The sequence below is a fragment of the Pteronotus mesoamericanus genome, unplaced genomic scaffold, assembly GCF_021234165.1.
Source record: "Pteronotus mesoamericanus isolate MK-2021 breed Mesoamerican mustached bat unplaced genomic scaffold, CSHL_Meso_final scaffold_118, whole genome shotgun sequence".
Lineage (NCBI taxonomy): Eukaryota > Metazoa > Chordata > Mammalia > Chiroptera > Mormoopidae > Pteronotus > Pteronotus mesoamericanus.
In genome coordinates this window covers 5,832,999-5,859,541 of record NW_026555301.1, presented here as the reverse complement: position 1 = coordinate 5,859,541, position 26,543 = coordinate 5,832,999, and the positions used below count along the sequence as shown (strand labels likewise).

Genomic DNA, 26,543 nt, shown 5'->3' with positions numbered 1-26,543 from the left:
TACCAGATAAGAGTAAGGTATTGTTATTTTCTAATTGTTGCCACTATCAAAAAAGCAAGCAAGAGAAGTGCCTGTAGTACAAAATGTACAGGAAAGAAAAAAACTGTATATATATTTATCTCTGAGGGATACACAGGAACTGGAGAGAGATGAGGAGGGAAGATTTTCACTGTAAAACTCTTTGGTATTTTCAACATTGTCAATGTGTTAAATAACACAGAAATGTACATTTCAAAATTATTAATTTTGTTATGTGAATATGACCTCAATTAAAAAAACCTGCTGTTTTTAAAGTTTGAGCCTTGGATAAACCAAATAAACCTGTAAAACCAATAAATAAGGAAGGATTAAAGAAAGGCAGGCAGGCCAACCCCCAGTGCCCAGGACCCCAGGCTACTCAGATAACTGACCACTGAGCTCCAGTGTGAAAGGGCGTCCTCAAGGAAAGCCAGTGCAGGCCAGCCCAGTCCCAACTGCCCTTCATCTGCAGCAGGATGAGACCCCTAGTGGGAAGCACCCAACTAATCCCCTTTCCAATTCCTGACCCACAAAACTGTGAGCTAAATGTGAAAAGGTTGTTTTAAGCTGCTAAATTTTAGGGCAGTTTGTTACTTAGCAACAGCAGTGGATCTCTGCCTTAGGGCCCCCACAAAGGCCATTGCTCTGCCTGGAAAGCTCCTCGTTGCTGCCCCCATGTCTGCATGGTCCTCCTTGCCTGATTCACATCTCTGCTCAGTGTCACGTCCCTGAAGCCTGACACTACCACGCTGGTGTGTGCAACATACACACTTCCCATTCTTTTATTCTGCTTTTATTTCCTTCACAGTACCATTTACCACCTGTCATAATTTTATATATTTATTCTTATTTTCTATGCCCTCTCCCATATATCCTCTCTGCCCAAGGCAAGAGAGGTACCTGAAGAGCTACAAGAGAGTGTACCTGCCTTGTTCTCGACCCTGGAGCCTTAGCAGAGTGGGTATTCAATATCTGATGAATGAATGAATGAGTGAATACATATGAGCCCCTGTGAGAGGGCAGAGGCTGCAGAGGGCTTTTTCTTAGGTAAGCTACTTAGGCCCTGGGTTTCTGGCAGGGCATATTCACCCTCCTACCTTAAGACCCAAGACTAAGGCTCGACCAAGGCGTTCCAAGGAATTTTCTGGACAAGGATGGGCTGAGATGTTGTTCTGAACTTTGGCCACCAGGTGGCAGCCCAGGAAGCCAAGACTCTTGGTCTAAGGACCCCAGGGTCTGGGACTTCTTACAGGTAATGCCTGTCTAGGGGGAGGCTCAGGAATGCGGTTGTAGATTAGACTGGGGGCCTGCAGAGGGTGCGGATGATCTGGAATCCCTGGGTCCTGGGACCAGAGTAGTAGCAGCCCTGGAGGAGTTAGACACTCCCCAAGGCTCTCTCTGTCCAAGTCCCCTGGAAAGCCATAATAAAGAACTTCTGTATTTATTTGAGAGCTGGATTTCCCATCCCTCTGAGATTTGAGACCTATCATCACCGTTTGGTGCCATATCTTTAAGCCAGAAAAAACAAACAAACAAACAAAAAACCCTACTATTTACTTGACGAACTTCCTTAAATAGACCTTTAAAACTTAAATAAAGGTAATAGGAAGGAATTTTTATATCACCACTGTAACTTGTCAGAAACAGGCAGTAACTATAAAAGTTAATAATCCCTAAGATAGAGTACTTAGAAGGCACTCACTGAGTGCCAGATGTTGTTCCAAATATGTCCTATATCTCATTTAGTCCTTACAAGACCGCGAGATGTGTCCTAGTACTATCCCACTGTACAGGGAACTGGGGTAATAACAGAGAGGTTATTAGGCTATTTTCCTCATCTCACACAGACCCAGCAGGGTTTGGAATTACCAGATTTTTCAAGAGCTGTTTAAAAACTGGATTTTACTGAAGCAATCTTTCCCACACACTCACATGGCTAAGTTTTGGCTCAAGTGCACATGGACATATATGTGCACATAGCACCAGCTGCAGCTTCCTGTCCCATGTTAGCCTGCCCTCTGGGCAGCAAGACCCTGGGGTCAGTCCTGGTCTCCTCACCCCACAAGGCTAGCTGGATGGCTAGCCTTTCCAGAGCTGGACTTTACTCTCATCTTCTGACACACAGGAGCCCTCAGCTCTGAGGAGTTCTGAGTGCTCACCGGGAGTCAGGAGCAGTTGTGAATGACCAAGTGAGGCACAACAGTCCTGTTGCCCACGGGAGACATGAACTGAGACGTGAACCTCTCCTTCCCAAGTCTGGTTGGGACCTGTAAGAGCCAGAATCCAGGCAAGACCTGGAGACACCTGTGGAAAACAAGGCTACATGGTGGCCTTGGGGGGAAGGAAAGGACATACTTAGGTCTGATCCTGGGAATGGGGGCTCCGGGGTAGTCCTTTACAGTGCCTGGCCTGTACAGCTAAAAGAGGGACGACAGAGCTCCCTCCACCTAGGCTTCATTGTTCGCACCCTGGACGGCTGCCTTACTTGATTGTGTGTGGGAGGGTGGAGACTAGACAAAGCCCGCCGATCCGCCCTCGCCCACCTCTCCAGTCTCCAGAGCGTAGCGCCGCATCGCCGCTGCCCCTGAGACCCTCGCGACTCCCGCGAAAAGGCCCTCTCACCCCTGCGCCGCGCGATTTGGTACGGGCCGCCTGGAGGGCGGGGAGGCTCTTGGGCCGGCGCCACCGCCCCTCCGGACACCCGGACTGCTGCGCTGCGCGCTGACACAGGATGGGCAGGCACTGCTGGCGGCGGCTAGTGCTGGTGGCTGCATGTCTGAGCGCTGCACTCCTGCTTCTGGGTGCCGCGACCCGCAGCCTGCTCCTGGGTGAGTGCCAGGGGTCGTGGGCCTCCCCACCGGTGGCCAGACCCCTCGACAGGGTAGTGGCACCTGTAGTCTGCTCCCGGGCTGGGGGATAGGGATGGGTGAGCCCACAAAGACTTTAGATGCCCCGCCTGTGCCCAGCTCCCCACAAGGTCTTGCACCCCTCGGGAGTTGGTCTCACAAAGCCCGGGAGCAGGGATCCTTCGATCCTCACAACCTCTGCGTGGGGACCTGGGTCAGTGATGGGTGGTGGAGTGCGTTTGCGTTTGGCCCAACTGGGAAGGCAGCTTCCTTTACCTCGCCCCATACCCTTACCGTAAGGAGCCCCCGCTGGGTCAACCATGCACGCGTGGGAGAGAGCTTGATGTTCCTACGACCTCATGGTGATCCCTCTGTGCGACTGGTGTTGCAGCCTGAAGCGCCCTGCTCCACCCTGAAGTTCACACTGACAAGGACTTGGGGCTTCTTTGCATCTACCCCATGGTCTGGTAGAGGAAACTGAGTCAGCCAGTCAAAACTCCGCAGTGTTGAGTACCTGCTCCGAGCTGAGCATGTGCTGAGACTCCACTGGCGTCATCTCCTCTGACGCTTTCACAAATCCATTTCACAAAGGAGGAGCAGGCGGGAGAAGTGAAGGGATGGGTGTGGATGGCTAACCTGCTGGCTGTACAGTCTCCTTCTACTCTTCTCAACTGCGCTGTGTAACATTGTTGACCACGTATTTGCTGGACACCTGCTGGTGCCAGGCCTCTGGATAGGGCTGGAAACATTTTATAATATCCCTGCCCTCATAGAGTTTATGTTTTTCATATTAAAATCTACATCTCCAGTCTGCATAATCTGCCCCTGAGGCACACCCAAGGAGCGCCACTGTGCTGCTACATTAGATCCTCCACCAGCTAGCTAGTCTACAGGGCCTTGTGGGGAATGCTGCAGCCTACCCCCACCCCCATCTCACCCTGTTCTGACCTTCCATCCCCTTCCTAGCTTCTCAGGGCTTGAGCATCTTTCCTGATGTTGGAAGTAATGGTGGTTTTTCTTGAGCCTTGCTGGCCTCTGTCCACTCCCAGAGAAACTTAAGGTTGGGGGTGTAGAAGTAAGGGTGTGAAAGGAGGTCGAGGGGGAGAAAAGGACTTGTTCCCCGGTGAGCCTACCGCCTCCCTTCCAGGCTGGATTGCTGTCCTCCCATTCTTCCAGGCCATAGCTGTTCTCTTATAGTCCAGAGCTTCCTGTCTGAAATTCAAGGGTGATGTGTGTTAATAGGTGGGAACCCTGGCCCTGTCTCCCAATCTCCTTCCTCTTCCCTCTCCACACTCCTAAACCCTCTGGCACCACAGCACTTGGAGACAATACTGACAGACAGCTGCAGGCCAGGCACAAGGTCCATGACGGTCCCAGCATTGCCACGGTTGTGCAGCACTGTGGCCCTATAGGCCTCTAATGTTTATAATGAAATACCAGTATTTTGGTCCTATGCAGAATAAATGCAGAAGTGCCCAATGAGTACTGGGAGCCAAGGTGCCAGAGCTGAGGAGGGAGGGTGAGGACTGAGATTGGCTTGGCTTAGGAGCCAAACAGGGCCCCTTGAGGTCTCAGCAGCAGGCTCTCTGTGCAGAGGTCAGGGGCCATTTCTGGGGCAGCGGGAGGCCTGAGCAGACCTGCCTTGCAGTGAGCCACCTGCAGGAGCCTCAATGCCTTGCTTAGGGCTCCCACAGTGCACTAGTCTGTACACCCTGACTCCTTCCCCAGTTCTGGTCACTGGTTACTCACAGGCAAGAGAGGAATGAGAAACTGGGAGACACCCAGAAGACTGTGTCTCACTGAGGACAACCCAGCTCAGACCCATTTAAGCCAGAAGTGGTTGCCTTTAGGCATGGATGGATCCAGGGTCTCAAACCATGTCTCCAGCTCTAAATTTGACTTTTCTCTATAGTGGTTTTACACTCAGTCCCCGTAGCCAAAAAGAGGGCTCTTACCAACAATTTCAGCCAAAGTCCCAAAGATGTGTCCCATTGGGTTACATTGGGTCACATGATGCCCACTGTTGAGATAGTTGCTGTGACAGAAAGGGATGGATGCTCTGAATGGTCAGACCTTGTCACATACCCATTCCAGCAAGTATGGGAAAAGGGCAGCCTACCAGAGCCACATGGACTGAGTATAAGTGGATTTGCTCCTGGAGGGAGATAGGTAGGCTAGCAAAAGGAAAAGGAGAGGCTGCTGGAAGGCCAATCAATAGATGCTCATCATCCTGCTGTCCATTCCCAGGTACCGTCAGAGTGTCCAGAGCCCAGAGGTACCTTCCAGGCCTTCAGAGGGTACTGTGAGAAAAGGCAGACTGGCAAGATGGATGGCTCACCAGAGTGGGGATTGGTAGTCCCATTTGTAGAGGACAAAACTTAGATCAGAAGAAATGAAGTCCTTTGCTCAAGGTAACTTAGCTAGGAAGTGTGGGACCAGGATAAATCCTAGTCTAAATCCTAAATCCTTGTGCTTTCTACTCTGCAGGACTCTATTTCTCTCCCCACCACCAAAAATAGGCAGAGTTGCATTTTACTTATAAAAGGCTTGTGAATGTTTTCTTGCTCAGCCTGATCACCAAAGTGAATGTCCCTGACCCACAGGCACAAAGGTCACCCCTGAAGGCCTAGCTTACCAGGGAAACTGAATGGGTTAGGGCAGACTCCAGCAGCAAGGCCTGGGACTCCTGCCTGTCTGATATTGCAACACTAGCCCAGCTAGAACTTATTAACCAGAAACCATGTGTCGTAATCTTTGCTTTGATGATGATTATTGTTTCCCCAAAATGGTGATGCTTCAAATCCCCCATTCAACAAATTCCACCTCATCCCTACAAGGAGAGATTGAATTTTTCCTTGGGGGTGAGCATGCAAGAACAATTTGTCTGGTTTCTCTGTGTGGGGTTTCACCCACCAGCCTATGGGTGCTGTAAGGATGGGTATGTGCAAGGCAGAGTGGGTGCTTGCGGGTCAGAATAGCATGGCTTGCATTAGGAGTGCCTATATGCTGTTGCCTGGGGTAAAGTCCTGTTTCTGGCCTTTACTTGCTGGGAGTCCTCAGGTATGTTTCTTTGCCTCTTTGATCCTCAGTTTCCCAATCTGTTAGGTGGGGGTAATAAGAGTTTCTACCCAATAGGAGAAAGCATCAATGTACACAAATCAGAGTTCAGTACATGGTGCCCGCCTGGAATTTTATGGGCTTGGTTCCCCTCACCAGGCCAAAGCCTGGCCTTCTTTGCTGACTGCTGCAATCCTAGGAGCTTACGACCCACAGCAGCAGGCATTGCACAGTTGTTGGACTGATCCTCACGCTGACCCACTGGGCTGGAACCACAGCCTATCTGCAAGTCTGGGCTGCATGGTATCAGTGGCCTGGACCCCATGGGCATGGGCTCCTGGCTCTCCCAGACCACTGGAAGCTCATTCCCCATTTTTAGTTGTCTGTCTGAGCCATTTCAAAACCATTCTGATAAAAGTCGTAGAGGAGCACATTGGCAGGAAACTCTCAGATATCCCACGCAGCAATTTTTTCACTGATATGTCTCCTAAAGCAAGGGACATAAAGGAAAGAATAAACAAGTGGGACCTCCTCAAAATAAGAAGCTTCTGCACGGCTAAAGAAAACATCAGCAAAATGAAAAGGGAGCCAACCGTATGGGAAAATATATTCGCTAATGATACATCAGATAGGGGTTTGATCTCCAAGATATATAAAGAACTCACTCGACTCCACTCCAAGAAGGCAAACGATCCAATCCAAAAATGGGCAAAGGACCTGGGCAGATGCTTTTCCAAGGAGGAGATACAGAGGGCCCAGAGGCATTTGAAAGGATGCTCAGCATCACTAGCCATCAGAGAAATGCAGATCAAAACCAGCATGAGGTACCACCTCACACCGGTCAGAATGGCCATCATAAACAGATCCACAAACAACAGGTGCTGGCGAGGCTGTGTACACTGTTGGTGGGCATGCAGACTGGTGCAGCCACTGTGGAAAACAGTGTGGAATTTCCTCAAAAAGCTGAAAATGGAACTGCCTTTTGATCCAGTGATTCCCCCTGCTGGACTATACCCTGAGAATCCCAAAACACCAATTCAGAAGAACCTATGCACCCCAATGTTCATAGAAGCACGATTTACAATAGCCAAGTGTTGGAAGCAACCTAAATGTCCATAAGTAGATGATTGGATCAAAAAATGCTGGTACATATACACAATTTACCTAGAGGGTAGTGTGCTGAATGAAATAAGTCAAAGAAAGAAAAATTCCAGATGACTTCATGTATATCTGGAATCTAAAAACAAAATAAATGAACAAGGAAAACTGAAAGAGACTAATAAATACAAAGGACATTTTGATGGTTATCAGCTGTGAGGCGGGGGTATGGGTGAAAAAGGGGAAGGGATTAAGTACAAATTGGTAGTTACGAAATAGCTATGAAGAATTTAGTCAATAATATTGTAGTAACTAGTGAGTACTAGATTTATTGGGGTGATCACTTCATAAATTATATAAATGTCTGATCACACTGTTGCACACTTGAAAGTAATATAATGACTCAGCAATCCTTATTCTGGGCGCCTACCAAAAAACTCAAAAACATTTATTTGCAATGATGTATGCACCCCTATGTTCATTGTAGTATTATTTACACTGGCCAAGACATGGAGTCAACGAAAGTGTCCTTCAATAGAGGACTGGATAAAGAAGATATGGCACATATATACTATGGAATACTACTCAGCCATGAGGAAAGATGAAATACCACCATTTGCAACAACATGAATGCACCTTGGAAATATTATGCTAAGTGAAATAAGTCAGTCAGAAAAAGCTAAGAACTATATGATTTCACTCATGCAGGATATAAAACTGAAACTCAGAGACACAAAGAGATGACAGTATGGTGGTTTCCAGAGGGAACGCAGTGGGGGGTGTGTTTAAAGGGTAAAGGGGACGAAATAAATGGTGACAGAAGATGATTTGACTTCAGGTGGTAGGCATACAATTAAATGTGCAGATCATGTATCATAAAAATATACATTTGAAATCTATATGACCCTACTGACCAATACAATCTCAATAATTTTTTTAAAACAACATAATATTATCGTCAATTATAATTGAAAAGTAATAAATTATTTTTTAAAATATTACATGTCATGCCCAAGTGGGATTTATTCCTTGTATGCTTGCAAAGAGGATTCACCATGTGAAAAATCAATCACTATAGCTCACTGCATTAACAGAATAAAGGGAAAAAAACATATTATCATCTCAATTGATGCCAAAAAGCATTTGACAAAATCCTATACCCTTTTATGGTAAAAACACTTAAAAATAAGGAATAGAAGGAAACTACCACAACATAATAAAAGTCATATATGGAAAACTCACAGTGAACATCATAACCAATGGTAAAAGACTAAATCTTGTATTCTAATATCAGGAACATGATAACAATGTCCACTTTCACCATTTCTATTCAATATTCTAGTCAGAGTGACTAGGCAAGGAAAAGAAATAAAAGACATCTAAACTTGAAGGAAGTAGTAAAATGCTCTGTGTTTGCAAATAATACAATCTTATATGTTGAAAACCCTAAGGATTCCAGAAAATAAAAAAACTGTGAGAACTAATAAATGAGATCACCAAATTAGGAGGCTAGAAATGAACACAGAAAAATCATTTGCATTTCTGTATACAAACAATGAACAATTTGAAGAGGAAATTACAAAAACAATTACATTTACAATAGTATCAAAAAGAATAATTAGGAATAAACATAACTGAGTATGTAAAAGATCAATATGAGGAAAACTACAAAAAACTTTAAAAAAATTAAAGAAGACATAAATGGAAACACACTCCATGTTCATGGATTAGAAGACTTAATACTGTTAAATATCAATACTACCAAAATGATCTACATATTTGATGCAATCTCTATCAAAATCCCAATGACACTTTGTGCAGAAATAGAAAAACCCATCCTAATATTCGTATGGAATCTCAAGGGACCTCTAATAGCCAAAAGAAAAGGAAAAAAATTTGAGGACTCACGCTTCCTGATTTCAAAAATTACTACAAAGCTACAGTGAAACAAACAGTATTACACTGGTATAAAGACAAAAATACACACCAATGAAATAGAATAGAGAGACCAGAAATAAAGATTCACATATATGTAATTTTCGACAAAGGTGCCAAGAACAGTCTTTTCAACAAATGGTGCCTGGAAAACTGGATATCCACATGCAAAATAATAAAGTTGGACCCTTACCTAATATCATATACAAAAAATAACTCAAAATGGATCAAAGTCCTAAATGTAAAACCTAAAATAATAATATTCTTAGATGATAACATGGGACAGAAGCCTTAGGATGCTGGGTTTAGGAATGATTTCTTTGATATGACATCAAAGCCACAGAAGAAAAAATAGATAAACTGGACTTTATGAAAATTAAAAAATTTTTTCATCAAAAAACACTATCCACAGAGTAAAAAGGCAACCCATAGAACAGGAGAAAATGTTTTCAAATCATGTATCTGGTAAAGAATGTATAGCGAACCCTTAAAACTCAACAATCTAAAAACACAATTTGATTCAAAACTGGGCACAAGACTTGAATACACATTTCTCCAAAGAATATATGGCCAATAAGTACAGGAAAAGATGCTCAACATCACCAATAATTAAGGAAATACAAGTCAAAACTATAATGAGATACTACCTCACATTGATTACTACGGCTTCTAGTAAAATAATAGAAAACAAAGTGTGTTGGCATGGATGTGGAGAAATTGGAATTCTTGTGCATTGTTGGTAGGAGTGCAAAATGATACAGCCAATGTGGAAAACAGTATAAAGTTTTCTCAAAAAATTAAGAATAGAATTACCATATAGCCCAGCAATTCCACTTTTGAGTATATACCCCAAAGAAGTGAAAGCAGATCTCACAGAAATATTTGTACACCCATGTTCATTGCAGCATTGTTCACAATAGCTAAAATGTGGAAGCGATCCAAGTTTCCATCAACAGATGATGATAAAATGTGATCTATACACACAACTCATACAATAGAATATTATCCAGCTTTGAAGAGAAAGGAAATTCTGACACAGGCTACACGTGGTTGAACCTTGAGGACATTATGCTACGTGAAATAAACTCTTCATGAAAAGAAAAACATCGTATGATTCCTCTTACGTGAGTACTTTGAGTAGTCAAATTCACAGAGACACAAAGCATTGTAGATTAGTGGTTGCCAGGGATTGGGGGTGGGTGGGCACTGGGAAAAAGGAAAGAAACTGATAATGGCGGTGTATGTTCTGGAATTATACAGTGGTGATATCACACAACTTTCAATATGCTAAAAACCACTGAATCATATACTTTAAAATAGTGAGTTTTATGGAATGAGACATATCTCAATGAAAATAAATAAAAATATTGATCATAAGAAAGAACATATCCAAGAACATTTTATGTGAATGTAGTTTTTAAAAAATATTTAAGATTTTGTTTATTTATTTTTAGAGAGAGGGATAGGGAAAGAGAAAGTGTAGAGAAACATCAATCGGTTTCCTCTCTCACACACCCCAGCTGGGGCCTGGGCTTGCAAACCTGGTGTGTTCCCTGACCAGGAATTGAATTGGCAACCTTTCACTTCGCAGGATGATGCTCAACCATCTGAACCATTCTAGATGGGGTTAAAAATTTAAATATATTCAATGGCTATCTTAATATATTCTTGAATTCATAAGAATACTGAATATTCATAAGAAGAATATCTTCAAGAATTTGGAAATATATGAAAAAAGAATGTATTCATAAGAAGAATGAATGCATCCATGACCCTTGGTTTCAACATAATGAAGTGTTTAAAATGCTACTAAGAAGAATACATTCATTGAAAAGATGCAAGAGTTTTCCTTATGATGTTTTTGGTGAACAAATAAACTCAGATAATTTGGTAAACTGATCTGTTTGCAAACTGACCATGAGCAATGGGTCTCAAACTTTAGCATGCATGGGTCCTGTTACAACACAGGTTGTCAGACCTCATGCCCAGAGTTTCTAGCCCAGTAAGTCTGGAGCAGGGCCCAAGAATCTGAATTTCTACAGTTCCCAGGCAATGCTGCTGGGGAGCTGGAGCGCAGACTGAGAACTGCTGTACTACAGCCATGCCTGGTTGGTAGAATGGTGCCTAAACAGAGGGTGTGCTCCATAAAGAGAGGCTGGTTGAATGAATGAATAACAGCCAGACTGGACCTACCCTGCCTCTGAACCCTCTGTGTGCATCTGAAGCCCACTGTCTAGGGCTGCCACCACATTTCTGACAGGCCCTGGTCCTCTGCTGCCTTAGTGTTCCCAGGGCACATGGAAGAGGTGAGGCCCCCAGGACCTGCGTGTGTCTTGGGGTTCATCAGTGGTCCCAAGGCTTGAAATTCTGTCTCTAAACCCAGGCCAGAGATCTCTGTGGAAGTTGGACATGTCCCAAGAATGCCACTGTCATCACAAAATGAGCTGACAGGAGAGGATAGAATGTTGACCAGTCACTCTGAGTAAGGGAGGCTAGGGGCTAGTGGGCCTCGCCACCACTGCTGGCATATGTGCAGCAGCAGTCACTAGGGGCAGCTGGTACCAAAGTGACACAGCAGTTCTCACAGGCCTGAGTGGAGCAGAGAAACTTTCCTACCATTTTGTAGATGGCAAAGTGGAGGCTCCAAGAGGTGTTACTTCTTGCACGAGGTCACACAGTGACGAGGTCCTCTTGGGGCTACAGCTGAGGACTGAGGAAGGGCTGGTGCCCAATGGGTTGTGGGAGGATGAACCCCAAGTGACAGAGAAGAGACTTAGGCCTGTCTCTACTGCAGGACGCCATAACTTGGAGCCTTCCAGAAACACTAGCCTGTGGGTAAGGCCTGTCATTTCCTGGGCAGACCACAACCCGCAGGAGAGTGGGTCCCATTCCACACCCAGAGGCCAGTGGGTGGAGGGAAAGAGGAAGTGGGAACCAGAGAGAGGCCCAGAGTAGCTGTGGTCAGTAATTACAGGGCTGGGCTATCCCCACTCAGCCCCACCACACAGATCAGAGGAACCCAGGTCTACTGGGATAGGCAGGCTGGCCGTAGAGAGAGAAAGATGGGTCTAGGGTGTCAAAGGGGAATGCCTTGAAGATCACAGGATCCAGACCCCTACTCTGGACAGCTAGAGGCTAGGGTTCTAGGGTAGGGACTGGCCCCAAACAGGGCCACCCTGAGGCCTCCCCTAACTTCTACTCCCCTAACTTCCATTATTCAAGCCCCACCCCACCTTGGCCTCTTTCTCTTCCCCTCAGCTCTTCCATTGGGCTCCAGGTCCCAGGCCCCCTGCCCAGGGCACTGTGGAGAAGACAGGCCAGGGAGATCCAGGTGGGCAGGCCCCAGTCTCATGGTCAGGGAAAGGCCTGGCCCTAAGCTGAGGAACTCAGCCAGCCCAGAGCCACCACAGGCAAAATCACATGGGGGTTCTGCTTTAGAAAAAGGAAACAAAAATAGCAGGAGGTTATGGAGAGAGGAGGAGAGAGAAGAGGGAGAAGACAATAGGAGGGAGGAAAAAAGAGACTGGGTGCCAAAGACACAGACAGAGATAGAGACAAAGACAGAGAGAGAACTACACAAAATGACAGGGTCAGAGGCTGGGAGAAAAAGAAACAGAATAAGAGAGAAAACGGCAGTGAAACAGAATTTTTTTTTTTAGATTAGAGCTGATAACGCATTTTTTAAAAAAATAATTAATTTATTTTTTCAAATACATTTGTCTCTGCCTACCTCCCACCACTTTCCCTTGCCCCCTCCCTCAACTCTTCCCCTTTGGTTTTGTCCATGAGTCCTTGCTATATGTTCCTTGACATTCCCCTTCCCTTCCTTTTCCCCCGCCCCCCCTTCCCTCTTGTCTCTTTTGGTTTCTTTTCCTTTCAGAGTTGCTGGTCTTATTTTCCTTGCATCTTTGTATTGTTGGTTAGATTCCACTTATAGGTGAGATCATATGGTATTTGTCTTTCGCCCCCTGGCTTGTTTCGCTTAGCATAATGCTCTCGAGTTCCATCCATGCTTTTTTCTTTCTGCTGCGTAGTATTCCATTGTGTATATGTACCAGCATTTTTTGATCCAATCATCTACTTATGGACATTTAGGTTGCTTCCAACACTTGGCTATTGTAAATCGTGCTTCTATGAACATTGGGGTGCATAGGTTCTTCTGAATTGGTGTTTTGGGATTCTCAGGGTATAGTCCAGCAGGGGAATCACTGGATCAAAAGGCAGTTCCATTTTCAGCTTTTTGAGGAAATTCCACACTGTTTTCCACAGTGGCTGCACCAGTCTGCATGCCCACCAACAGTGTACACAGCCTCGCCAGCACCTGTTGTTTGTGGATCTGTTTATGATGGCCATTCTGACCGGTGTGAGGTGGTACCTCATGCTGGTTTTGATCTGCATTTCTCTGATGGCTAGTGATGCTGAGCATCCTTTCAAATGCCTCTGGGCCCTCTGTATCTCCTCCTTGGAAAAGCATCTGCCCAGGTCCTTTGCCCATTTTTGGATTGGATCGTTTGCCTTCTTGGAGTGGAGTCGAGTGAGTTCTTTATATATCTTGGAGATCAAACCCCTATCTGATGTATCATTAGCGAATATATTTTCCCATACGGTTGGCTCCCTTTTCATTTTGCTGATGTTTTCTTTAGCCGTGCAGAAGCTTCTTATTTTGAGGAGGTCCCACTTGTTTATTCTTTCCTTTATGTCCCTTGCTTTAGGAGACATATCAGTGAAAAAATTGCTGCGTGGGATATCTGAGAGTTTCCTGCCAATGTGCTCCTCTAGGACCTTTTTGGTGTTGCGACTTATATTTAAGTCTTTTATCCATCTTGAGTTTATTTTTGTGTATGGTGTCAGCTGATGATACACTTTCAATTTTTGGCATGTAGCCATCCAGCTCTCCCAACACCATTTGTTGAAGAGGCTATTATGGCTCCATTTTATGCTTCTGACCCCTTTGTCAAATATTAGATGCCCATAGACCTGGGCTTATTTCTGGGCTTTCTATTCTGTTCCACTGGTCTATGGATCTGTTCTTGTGCCAGTACCAGATTATTTTGAATATAGTGGCTTTGTAGTAGAGTTTGATGTCCACTATTGTGATCCCTCCTACTTTGTGTTTCTTTCTCAAAATTGCTGAGGCTATTCGGGGTCGTTTATGGTCCCATATACATTTTTGAAATGTCTGTTCTATTTCTGTGAGATATGTCATTGGTATCTAAATAGGGGTTGTGTTTAATCTATAAATTGCTTTGGGTAGTATGGACATTTTGAGGATACTAATTCTTCCAATCCATGAGCACAATATCTGCTTCCATTTATTTGTGTCTTCCCTAATTTCTTTCTTCAATGTTGTATAGTTTTCTGCATACAGGTCTTTTACGTCTTTGGTTAAATTTATTCCTAGGTACTTTATTTTTCTTCTTGCTATATCGAATGGTTTTTTTTTTTTCTGATTTCTTCTATTTCATTGCTGGTGTACAAAAATGCCTTTGATTTCTGAATATTGATTTTGTATCCCTCTGTTTTGCCAAATTCACTTATTAAGGTGAGGAGTTTTTTGGTAGAGTCTATAGGGTTCTCTATGTACACTATCATGTCATCTGCAAACAATGATAGCTTTACTTCCTCCTTTCCTATTTGGATGCCTTTTATTTCTTTTTCTTGTCTGACCACTCTGGCTAGGACTTCCAATACGATGTTGAAAGAAGTGGTGAAAGCAGACATCCTTGTCATGTTTCTATTCCTAGTGGGAAGGATTTTAGTTTTTGCCTGTTGAGTATGATGTTGCCTGTAGGTTTTTCATATATGGTCTTTATTACGTTGAGGAATGCCCCATTTATTCCCATTTTGCTGAGTGTTTTGATCACAAATGGGTGCTGTACCTTATCGAATGCTTTTTCTGCGTCTATCGAGATGATCATGTGGTTTTTGTCTTTTCTTTTATTCATGTGATGTATCACGTTTATTGACTTGCGTATATTGAACCATCCCTGCATCCCTGGGATGAATCCCACTTGATCGTGGTGTATAATCTTTTGAATGTATTGCTGGATGCACTTTGCCAATATTTTGTTGAGGATTTTAGCATCTATGTTCATCAGCGAAATTGGCCCGTAGTTTGCTTTCTTTGTAGGGTCTTTATCTGGCTTTGGGATTAGGGTGATGCTGGCCTCATAAAAAGAGTCTGGGAGTCTTCCCTCCTCTTGGATTTTTTGGACTAGTCTGAGAAGGACAGGGGTCAGCTCTTCCTTAAACGTTTTGTAAAATCCTCCTGTGAAACCATCCGGCCCTGGGCTTTTGTGTGCCGGGAGTTTCTTGATGACTGCTTCAATTTCCCCCGCTGTTATCGGGCTGTTCAAGCTTTCTGTTTCTTCCTCCTTCAGTGTTGGAAGGTTATACTTTTCTAGAAATTTGTCCATTTCATCGAGGTTTTCCAATTTCTTGGCATATAATCGTTCATAGTAGTTTCTGACAATCCTTTGTATTTCTGTGGCATCAGTTGTTATTTCTCCTCTTTCGTTTCTGATATTATTAATTTGGGTCCTCTCCCTTTTTGTCTTGATGATTCTGCTTAAAGGCTTGTCAATTTTATTTATCTTTTCAAAAAACCAGCTTCTGGATTGGTTGATCCTTTGAATTGTTCTTTTTGTCTCTATGTCATTCAGTTCTGCTCTAATCTTGATTATTTCCTGCCTTCTGCTTGCTCTGGGATGTATTTGTTGTAGTTTCTCCGATTCTTGAAGTTGTAGTGTTAGGTCTTTTATTTGAAATGTTTCTATCTTTTTTAGGTAAGCCTGTATTGCTATGAACTTCCCTCTCAGAACTGCCTTTGCTGTGTCCCATTGGTTTTGGACTGTTGTCTGTTCATTTTCATTTGTTTCCAGAAATGTTTTGATTTCTTCTCTTGTCTCATTATTGACCCGTTCATTGTTTAATAGTCGACTGTTCAGTCTCCATGAGTTTGGAAGTGTTTGAAGTTTCTCTTTGAGGTTGATTTCCAGTTTCAAGCCCTTGTGGTCCAAGAAAAAGTTTGGTATTATTTCAATTTTCCTGAATTTGCTGTGGCTTGCTTTGTGTCCTATCATGTGGTCTATCTTTGAAAAGCTTCCATGAGCATTTGAAAAGAATGTATTTTTCTTCTTTGGGATGTAAGGTTCTATATATGTCAGTTAAGTCTATTAGATTCAGTGCATCATTCACTTCCACAATATCCTCATTGATGTTTTGTTTGGAAGATCTGTCCATTTTTGACAGTGGGGTGTTGAAATCCCCTACTATCAGTGTGTTGCTGTCTATACCTTTTTTGAAGTCATCCAACAATTTCCTTCTATACTTGGGGGCCCCTATGATGGGTGCATATAAGTTACAATGTTTATGTCTTCTTGATGGATCCTTCCTTTAAGTGTGATAAAGTACCCCTCTGGGTCTCTCTTTATGGCCTTTGTTTTGAAATCCATTTTGTCTGATACAAGTATAGCAACCCCAGCCTTTTTCTCTTGCCCATTTGCTTGGAATATTTTTTTCCATCCCTTTACTTTCAATCTGTGTAGGTCTTTGGCTCTGAGGTGGGTCTCTTGTAGGCAGCATATGTGTGGGTCATGTTTTCTTATCCATTCAGCTATCCTGTGTCTTTTGATTGGGGCAGTTAGTCCATTTACATTGAGAGTTATTACTGATAGAAACCTATTCATGTTTTCTCTTTGTACCTGTGTTTTTCTCCTTCTCAGTCTTTTCCTTCATCTTCTTAAACCAGTCCCTTTAGCATATCTTGGAGTGCTGGTTTGGTAGAGATGTATCCTTTTAGCGTTCTTTTGTCTGGGAAACTCCTTATTTCCCCTTCTATTTTAATTGAGAGCCTAGCTGGGTTTGAGAGCAGCCTTGGCTGTAGGCCCTTGCTTTTCATGACTTGGAATATTTGTTGGCATTCCCTTCTGGCTTGTCGTGTTTCTGTTGAGAAGTCAGCTCCTAGGCGTATCGGGGCCCCCTTGTATGCCACCTTCTCCTTCTCCCTTGCTGCCTTGTGGATTCTCTCTTTGTCTTTGATAGTTGCCATCTTAATGATGATGTGTTTGGAGTGGACCGCCTTGAGTCCCTCGAGTGGGGCCCTCTGTGCCTCCTGGATCCATGAGACCATTTCTCTCCTCAAATAAGGGAAATTTTCCATCATTACTTTTTCGAGGAGGTTCTCTATCCCTTGCTCCTCTTCTCCTTCTGGGATCCCTATTATGCCGTTTCAGGTTGTCCTGCATTTCCCTCAATGCCTCTTCATTCTTTTTGAGTCTTTTTTCCATTCCTTGTTCTTTCTGGGAGCTTTTTTCTACCTTATCCTCCATCTCACTGATTCGATCCTCAGCTTCATCCAGCCTGCTTTGGATTCCTTCTCCTGTGTTCTTCAATTCAGAAATGGTATTCTTCATATCCTCTTGTGTCTTCTTGATAGTTTCTATGTCCTTTTCCAGGTTGATATAGTTTGCTGTAAGATCCTGATAGCTTCTCTGCAGTTTCTGCTCGTTATCTTTGAGCTGGCTGAGCTCATTGAGCTTCCTTAGAGCCATTGTTTTGAATTCAATATCTGATAGTTCCCTTGCCTCTATTTCATTTAGCTCTCTCTGTGGGGATTCCCCTTTTCCACTCATTTGGGGGGAACTTCTTTTTCTTCCCATTTTTGTGAGAGTCTGTTAAGTAATTTACTTATTTATTTACTTTTTTTTTGCTTTCGCTTTAATTGGGCCATCTAGATTTCCTGACTTTGTGAATTAAACTTCTATGGTAGTAGGCGGGTCTTTTTTCATTTATTTATTTATTTTTTCCTTTACTTTTCTTTCTGAGCCTCCCTCTGATGATGTCAGTTTTGACCCTATATGATCTTGGGTCATTTGTTTGAGCCTTCCAGGAGTCTATTGTCTGTGTCTGACTCCTGCTTTGGGCAGCTCTGTGACACCTCCGGCCAAGGATCCACTATTTCTGCACTCTCACGCCTGCGCCTTGGGTGCACTCCCCGGCGTATCCCTCCCCCGACTGGGCTCCCACGTGCTTGCCCCAGCCTAGGGAGCTTATTCGCTACCTTGCATACCATCTGGCCCGCCCCCCCCCGCCCCCCGCAGGCCAGCAGGCATGCCAGCACTGGTCAGTTTAGGGTTTTCTATTGTGTGCTTTCCCCGCTTTTGGCTCTTTGGATTCGTTGCCTGCCCTCGCCAAATGGAGACTACGGAAATGGAAGGAAGTCAGCTCCAGGACTCTCCAGTTAATCCTGTTTCCAGTCTCTCCTCCAGGGACTCTGGGCAGTTCTGTGACCCCTTCGGCCCAGGATCCACTATTTCTGCGGACCGCTCTGCACTCGCAGGCCTAGGGGAGTTGATTTCTACCTGCCCTCTCCGGTCTGCGCACTCCCTCGCAGGCCCCATCAGTGCCAACCTGTGGGAGGCTTTGCCAGCCCGTTCGAGCCCTGGCCAGCCCGCGTGGGTCCACACACACTCTCACCAAACCTCGCCGGCCACTCTGTGCAAGTGTGTGCGCCTGCACTGGGTGGTTTTGGGTTCTCTATTGTGTGCTTTTCAGCTTTTGGCTCTTTGGAGGTGTGGCCTCTTCCCACGCAATGGAGACTAGGGAAAGGAGAAGGAGTCGGGACTCCCCGGTTCCTCCTCCCGTTCTTTCCCCAACACCTGTCTCCAGTCCCTCCCCAGGGGTCTCTGTGCAGTTCTGGGACCCCTTCTGCCAAGGAACCACCACCTGTGGGGACGGCGTTGCAATCACGGGCAGTCTGGTTCGTGCACGCCCTTCTTCTCCCTCTTCCGGGGTGCGCCCTGCCTGCCCAGAAATGAGACTACAGAATGGGGAGGGAGTTGGGACTCCCAGTTCCTCTTCCCGTTCTTTCCCCAATGCCTCTGTCTCCAGTCTCTCCTCAAGGTTCTCAATGCCGCTGTGTGACCCTTTTAGCCAGGGATCCTCTATTTCTTCCAGCCAGTCTGCACTTAGCCCCCCAGCTCACACACGCACAAGCTGTGTGCTGAGCACACAAAAGGCAGGTTAATTGATTTCCTTATGCCTGAGCGAGACAGTAGCTGCAGAGTGGGAGGTGCGTTATCACCGGGGCTCCACCAGCCGCTGTCTTAGTTCTCTTCACAAAGTCTTTCTCACCAATCTTTTCCCAGGCAGCAGCCTACTCTGCTGCTGCCTCTACCCAGAGATCAAGGAGGGCAGCTGCCACTGCAAATTTTTGCATTGGCCCTTTAAATGTCTCTTTGCATCCCCAGCCACCTGTCTCTGGCCGAGAGCACCCCTAAGCTTTTTGGGGTTGTGTTTTTTCTGTATTTTCCTGGTTTTAGCTGCTGTAGTTTAGAGGTCCCTGTTTATGATTCAGACCCTGTTCTTTTGGGGGGGAGCTAACTGGCCGTTTCAATGTCCCTCTGGTGCTAGTGCCCGTGGGTGCCCAGCCCACCCTCTGGGGCCTCCACCACACTTCTCACCCATTGGGATGTGTGAGAGTTGAATCTACTGTCTGTCTGCGGTTCCAAGGCTCCTCTCCCACTATAGTTCCATTGTTTTCCAGGCGATTACTCCACTATTTAGCCGCAATTCCAGTTTGGTCTTGGGACGAGGAGGTCAGCGTGACTCCCATGCAGTCCTCTGCCATCTTTCCCCCTCTTTCTGCTGTTCTGACTGGTCTTTCTCTGCTGCCTTATCTTTCAGATTGCTGATTTGATCCTCTGTTTCATTGAATGTGCTATTAATTCCCTCTAATATATTCTTTATTTCAGTTATTATATTCTTCATTTCTCACTGGTTCATTTTAATGTCTTAAGTCTCCATTTTTATGTTTCCTATGTTTTTGTAGAAGTTCTCACTGAGATCACTGAGCATTTTTATAACCAGTGTTTTGAACTCTACATTTGGTAGGTTGAGTGTCTCTGTTTTGTTTAGCTCTTTTTCTGGAGTTTTGTTCTGTTCTTTCATTTGGGACATGTTTCTTTGTCTCCTCATTTTGGCAGCCTCCCTGTGTTTGTTTCTGTGTATTAAATAGAGCTGCTGCATCTCCCAGGCTTGATAGAGTGGCCTTATTTATAGGGTTTCTGGCGGGGCCTGTGGTGCAGTTTCCTGCTCCCCTGAGCCAGGTGTTCCAGTTGTGTTTCTTGTGTGAGTTGTGTGTGTCCTCCTGTTGTACTTTAGACTGGGTTGCTGTTGGCACTTCAGTGGGAGGAACTGACCTTTAGGATGATTGGCTGTGACTATAGTAGAGGAGCTGTTGTGTAAGGGCTGACCCTACAGAGCAAGATTTACTTTAGTGGGGCTCTGGTGCCTGCTGAGTCTTCCCTTTGAGTATGTCAGTTGTGGGGGTGTTTGGGTGGTGCTCTTGTTTGATCTGAAGCTGGCCACTGGTTGGTGCTGGGGCCTCTTGGGATGTGCATGCCAAGGTCATCTTAGATCTGTAAATGGTTGCCGCTTTTGCTGGTCTTGAAGGTACCTGGGAAAGGCTAAGCTGTGAGCTGAAGCTGGTTGCAGCTAATGCCAGGCTTGGGGCTCCTTAGCAAGAGGTATGGGGTGTACTGAGGCAAATTGCTGGGTTTTGATTTTTTTTTTTTTTTTGCATTTGTGAACATTTAAGAGACTTTAGGAAGATCTGCATCATGAGCCCAAATAAGCTGCTTGTCTGGAAAAACCACTGAAAGAAGTTTGGGAAAACTTCTTTTAGAAATTTGGAAGGGGTTGGACCTTAGGGAATCACCAGGGTGAGGTGAACAGCTGCAGGGGGAGGGCTCGGCAAAGGCAAAATGACTTCTGCCAGCACTTCTGTCTGGGAGAAAGATCCCTCTTCAGCCCTTGCCCTGAAGCCAGACAATTTATTCCCTCTTTATATGTTCTTGGAGCCTTCTCCAGCACTGGAGCTCAGAGCAAGTGAGTCTATGAGCCAGTAAATCCATTTGTGAGCCCTTTAAGAACATCTAGACTCCATCAGCTCTCTATTCCCAGCCACAATCTCCACTGGTTTTCACAGCAAGAAGTTATGGCAGCTTCTTCTCCAAGCACTGGAACCCTGAACTGGGGAGCCTGGTGTAGGGATGGGACACTTGCTTCTCATTAGGAATCTCCACAGCTAAGATATCCTTCCTGATTTTTAACTTCTGCATGTGGGTGAGGGACCACCCTTTCTGTGTCTCTTCCTCTCTTGGTGTGGCTTATGTATATACTTATGGGACTTCTGTAGTTCTCAGTGACAGTTGTTGTTAGTTTAGTTGTAATTTTGATGTTGTTGTGGAAAGAGGCAAGTACAGTGTTTACTTACTATGCCATCTTGACCATAAGGCTTCAGTTGTGGCATATAATCTTTTTAATATGCTGCTGAATTTGATTTTCTATTATTTTGTGGAGAATTTTTAAATCAGTATTCATAAGGGAATCTGGTCTGTGGTTTTTGTTTTTTTTTTTTCTTATAGTGTCTTTGTTTGGCTTTTAAAATTAGGGTTATGCTGGCCTCATAGAATGAGTTAGGAAGTATTCTCTTTTCTTTAATTTTTTAAAAAGTTTGAAAAGGACTAATATTAGTTTTCTTTAAATGTTTGATAAAATTCAACAGTGAAGCCATCAGGTCCAAGGTTTTTATTTGTCAGGAGATTTTTATTGTTATTACTGATTCAATTCCCATACTAGTTATAAGTCTATTTAGGTTTTCTATTTCATTGTGATTTAGTCTTGGTATATTTTATGTTTCCAGAAATTTGTCAATTTCATCTAGCTTACCCAGTATATTAATGTACAATTACTTACAATACTCTTTTATAATTTCTTTTATTTTGTAGGGTCAGTTGTAACATCTACACTTTATGATTTTAGTAATTAAAGTCTTCTTTTATTCTTAGTCCATCTAGGTAAATGTTTGTCAATTTTATTGATTTTTTTGAAGACCCAACATTTAGTTTCATTAATTTTATTTATTTTAAGGTTTACTCTTATTTTACTTTATTTTTATTGTATTTCTTCATTATCATTTATCCCCCCATACCCTCTTCTACCTCCATGCACCCACCTCCCTTGACAATCACCACACTGTTGTCCATGTCCATAAGTTCTTTTTCCTTTTTTGCTCAATCCCTCTACCCCTCAATCATAGAGAGCTGTCAGCCTGCTCTCTCTGAGTCTGTCTCTGTATTGCTTGTTAGTTCAGTGTGTTCATTAGATTACACATGTCATTGAAATCGTATGGTATTTGTCTTTCTCTGACTGGCTTATTTTACTTAGAATAATGTTCTCCAGGTCCATCCATGCATCAAAAGGTAAAATTTTCTTCTTCTTTTTAGGACCAAGTAGTATTCCATAGTGTAAATGTAACAGCTGTTTTATCCACACATCTACTGCTGGACATTTGGGCTGCTTCCAAATCTTGGCTATTGTAAATAATGCTGCAATGAACAAAGGGTGCACATATATTTTCAAACTAGTGTTTCAGGTGTCTTTGGATAAATTCCCAAAAGCGTAATTTCTGGTTTTGTCTGGAATGTCATGTTTGACACATTAATAGGCTCGAATATGACCAGACAGCTTTAAGGAATTAAGATTGATTTTGGAAGCCAATAAAGGCCCCTTGAGAAAACAGCCTCATACCTTCCTTACATTGTTCATGATGTTTATTCCAGTTAAGAAGCAAAGGTTTCTCTTTTTTTTTGCCTCTTTTTAAAATTTTTTCAATCATGTTTATTCGATTACAGTTGTCTCAATCCTTCCCCCCTTTAATCCCCTCCACCCATCCCACCCACACCTCCTGCTCCCACAGTCAATTCCCACTCTGTTGTCCATGCCCATGGGTCATTCGTACATGATCTTTGTCTAGTCCCTTCCCCTTCTTTCCACCATTGTCCTCTTTCCCTATCCCCTCTGGTCACTTTCAGTCTGCTCCATGTTTCCTTGCCTGTGGTTTATTTTGTTCATTAGTTTATTTTGTTGAATAGATTTCACTTATAGGAGAGATCATATGGTATTTGTCTTTCACCAACTGGCTTATTTCACTTAGCTTAATATTCTCCACTCCCATCCATGTTGTCACAGAAGGCAGGAGTTTCTTCTTTCTTTATTTTTAAAATGCAGACTGATTTTATTTATTTTTAAATGTCAAAATCCATTATTAAATATTTAAAAATTTAAATCTATTAGAAAGCCTCCACAATTAAAAAAATGACACCAGAACAGAAATAATCAAGTAGATCAATGAAATGAAATGAGCATTCCAGAAGCAAATGTATATATCTGTCTAACAATGTAACATATGATTAAATTGATATTTCATATCAATGGGGAAAATAAGGCTTATTCAACAAATAAGGTGCAACAGCCACTATGATTTGAAATAAAACAAATATAGAGCCTTATTTCACACATTATACAAGAACTACGCAGGTGAGTTAAAAATCAACATGTAAAAATCTAAGGAGTTGTAGGAGAAAATACAAACTAATATTTTTCTTACCCTAAAGTGACTTATTCAAACCCAGAGGCTATAAAGTAAAATATTAACAATATGACTATATTAAACATTTAAGAGTATATAGTAATAGACATATAAAAAAGTTAAAGGACAAGTAATAGAATATGAAAGTATTTGCAACACATCTAAAAAAGGGTTAATAGTTATTTTGTTTTTTAGGGAAAAAGTTCTACAACATTTAATAAAAAAATGGATAAAGAATACCAAAAAATCATTTAAGTATAATAGAAATGGGCAAGATAGATACAAAAACAGGTTTAGTTTTAACAAATAATCAACACATGTATCAGGGCTCCCTTGTATGTTAGTACCTGTTTCTCCCTTGCTTCCTTTAGGATTCTCTGTTTGTGTTTGATATTTGCTATTTGAATGATGATGTGTCTTGCAGTGGACCTCATTGGGTTCCTCCTGAATGGGACCCTATGTGCTTCCTGGACTTGTGTGACTTTTTCTCTCATCAAATTAGGGAAGTGTTCCATCATTACTTTTTCACACAGGTTCTGTATCCCTTGCTCTTCTTCTTCTCCTTCTGGCATCCTATTGTATGGATATTGTGAGGTTTCAGGTTGCCCTGAATTATGCCTCTTTGTTCTTTTTGAGTCTTTTTTCATTTTCTTGTTCTTTCTGGGACTTTTATTCTACCTTATCCTCCAGCTTGCTGATTTGATCCTCTGCTTCATCTAACCTCCTTTTAATTCCTTCTGTGTTCTTCAATTCAGAAATTGTACTCTCCATTTCCTCTTGTCTCTTATTGATAGTTTCTCTGTCCTTTTTCATCCTGGTATAGTTTGCAGTAAGTTTCTCGTAGTTTCCCTGTAGTTTTTGGTAATTCTCTCTGAGATCACTGAGCTCACTGAAATTCCTTAGAACCATTGCTTTGAACTCAGTATCTGATAGTTTACTTGCCTCTATTCTATTTAGTTCTCCCTGTGGGGATTCCTTCTTTCTTTTCAACTGAGGGGTGTTTCTTTGTCCTCCCATTACTTGTGAGACTCTTCTGCTTCTGCTTCTTAAATTAATCTGTCTTGATTTCCTGACTTTGTGGTGTGAACTTCTATGGTAGGAGACTGCTGTTTTTTCTTTCTGTGTCTGCTGCCTCTGATGATGTCAGATGTTGTCCCTCTCTGACCTCTTGCAGTCTGTTCTGGTGTCATTTTTTTTAATTGTGGAGGCTTTCTAATAGATTTAAATTTTTAAATATTTAATAATGGATTTTGACATTTAAAAATAAATAAAATCAGTCTGCATTTTAAAAATAAAGAAAGAAGAAACTCCTGCCTTCTGTGACAACATGGATGGGAGTGGAGAATATTAAGCTAAGTGAAATAAGCCAGTTGGTGAAAGACAAATACCATATGATCTCTCCTATAAGTGAAATCTATTCAACAAAATAAACTAATGAACAAAATAAACCACAGGCAAGGAAACATGGAGCAGACTGAAAGTGACCAGAGGGGATAGGGAAAGAGGACAATGGTGGAAAGAAGGGGAAGGGACTAGACAAAGATCATGTACGAATGACCCATGGGCATGGACAACAGAGTGGGAATTGACTGTGGGAGCAGGAGGTGTGGGTGGGATGGGTGGAGGGGATTAAAGGGGGAAGGATTGAGACAACTGTAATCGAATAAACATGATTGAAAAAATTTTAAAAAGAGGCAAAAAAAAAGAGAAACCTTTGCTTCTTAACTGGAATAAACATCATGAACAATGTAAGGAAGGTATGAGGCTGTTTTCTCAAGGGGCCTTTATTGGCTTCCAAAATCAATCTTAATTCCTTAAAGCTGTCTGGTCATATTCGAGCCTATTAATGTGTCAAACATGACATTCCAGACAAAACCAGAAATTATGCTTTTGGGAATTTATCCAAAGACACCTGAAACACTAGTTTGAAAATATATGTGCACCCTTTGTTCATTGCAGCATTATTTACAATAGCCAAGATTTGGAAGCAGCCCAAATGTCCAGCAGTAGATGTGTGGATAAAACAGCTGTTACATTTACACTATGGAATACTACTTGGTCCTAAAAAGAAGAAGAAAATTTTACCTTTTGATGCATGGATGGACCTGGAGAACATTATTCTAAGTAAAATAAGCCAGTCAGAGAAAGACAAATACCATACGATTTCAATGACATGTGTAATCTAATGAACACACTGAACTAACAAGCAATACAGAGACAGACTCAGAGAGAGCAGGCTGACAGCTCTCTATGATTGAGGGGTAGAGGGATTGAGCAAAAAAGGAAAAAGAACTTATGGACATGGACAACAGTGTGGGAATTGACTGTGGGAGTAGGTGGTGGGGTGGGATGGCTGGGGGAGAACAAAGAGGGAAAAATAGAGACAACTGTAATAGAATAAATTTTTTTTAAATAAAAAAATTTTAAAAATAAGATAAAATGGACATTGATATTTTTATAATTTAAAAAAAAATAGGGAACAATGCTGTTTGCTTGGCTTTCAGCTGGCTTTTGGTCCCTTCTCCTGCTACCCACAAGTGTATTGGGCCCTTCTGTTGCTGATCCCCAGGTGGGTGGGTTTGTGCATGTTCTAGGATCCTGTGGTCTCTCAAACATGCTCTCCTGTGCGGCTGGGAGTTTCTCCCACTGCTGCATCCCCCACAGCATTTTACAGCCATAGGTTTTGAGGCTTTCTTTTCCCATGCTGGAACCCTGGATTGTGCGGTCCGTCTTGCTATCCCACTGTTCCTCTGAGTTTATCCACACGGAAATGTGGGACTGTCAAGTCTGCCAGCTGCCACCTTGCCCACCTGGTGCTCCAGCTGCTGCCTGTCTGCACGTCCTTTCCACCCCAGCTGCCTGTCTCCCCTCCTCTTACTGCTGTGGATGAATGTTTCTTCTTTAACTCCTTGGTTGTTGGACTCCATACAGTTCTATTTTCTGGCATTTCTGGTAATCTTTTTTTATTTTTAAATGTATTGTTGTCCTTCTTTTGGTTGTGCGAGGAGGCAAAGTATATCTACCTATACCTCCATCTTGGCTGGAAGTTTGTTTGTTGGTTTATTGATGATAGCCGTTCTGGCAGGCATGGTGTGATATTTCATTGTGGTTTTAACTTGCACTTTCCTGGTGATTAGTGATAATAAGCATCTTTT

The 26,543-nt window shown here is 43.2% G+C and overlaps 1 protein-coding gene across 3 annotated transcripts in view; it reads left to right on the top strand.

Annotated features, from left to right (window-relative positions):
* The first annotated feature begins 2,727 nt into the window (after window positions 1–2,727).
* CHST13 (carbohydrate sulfotransferase 13) overlaps window positions 2,728–26,543 on the top strand; it is a 37,257-nt gene continuing 13,441 nt past the window's right edge. Inside the window, exon 1 of one of the 3 annotated variants that reach the window (XM_054587429.1) lies at window positions 2,728–2,846. In XM_054587429.1, the coding sequence (XP_054443404.1) occupies window positions 2,750–2,846 (97 nt within the window). In that variant the 5' untranslated portion in view covers window positions 2,728–2,749. Of the gene's footprint in view, window positions 2,847–5,243; window positions 5,276–20,227; window positions 20,268–26,543 lie in introns of those variants that run through there. The other 2 variants (XM_054587430.1, XM_054587431.1) reach the window with 2 other exon arrangements.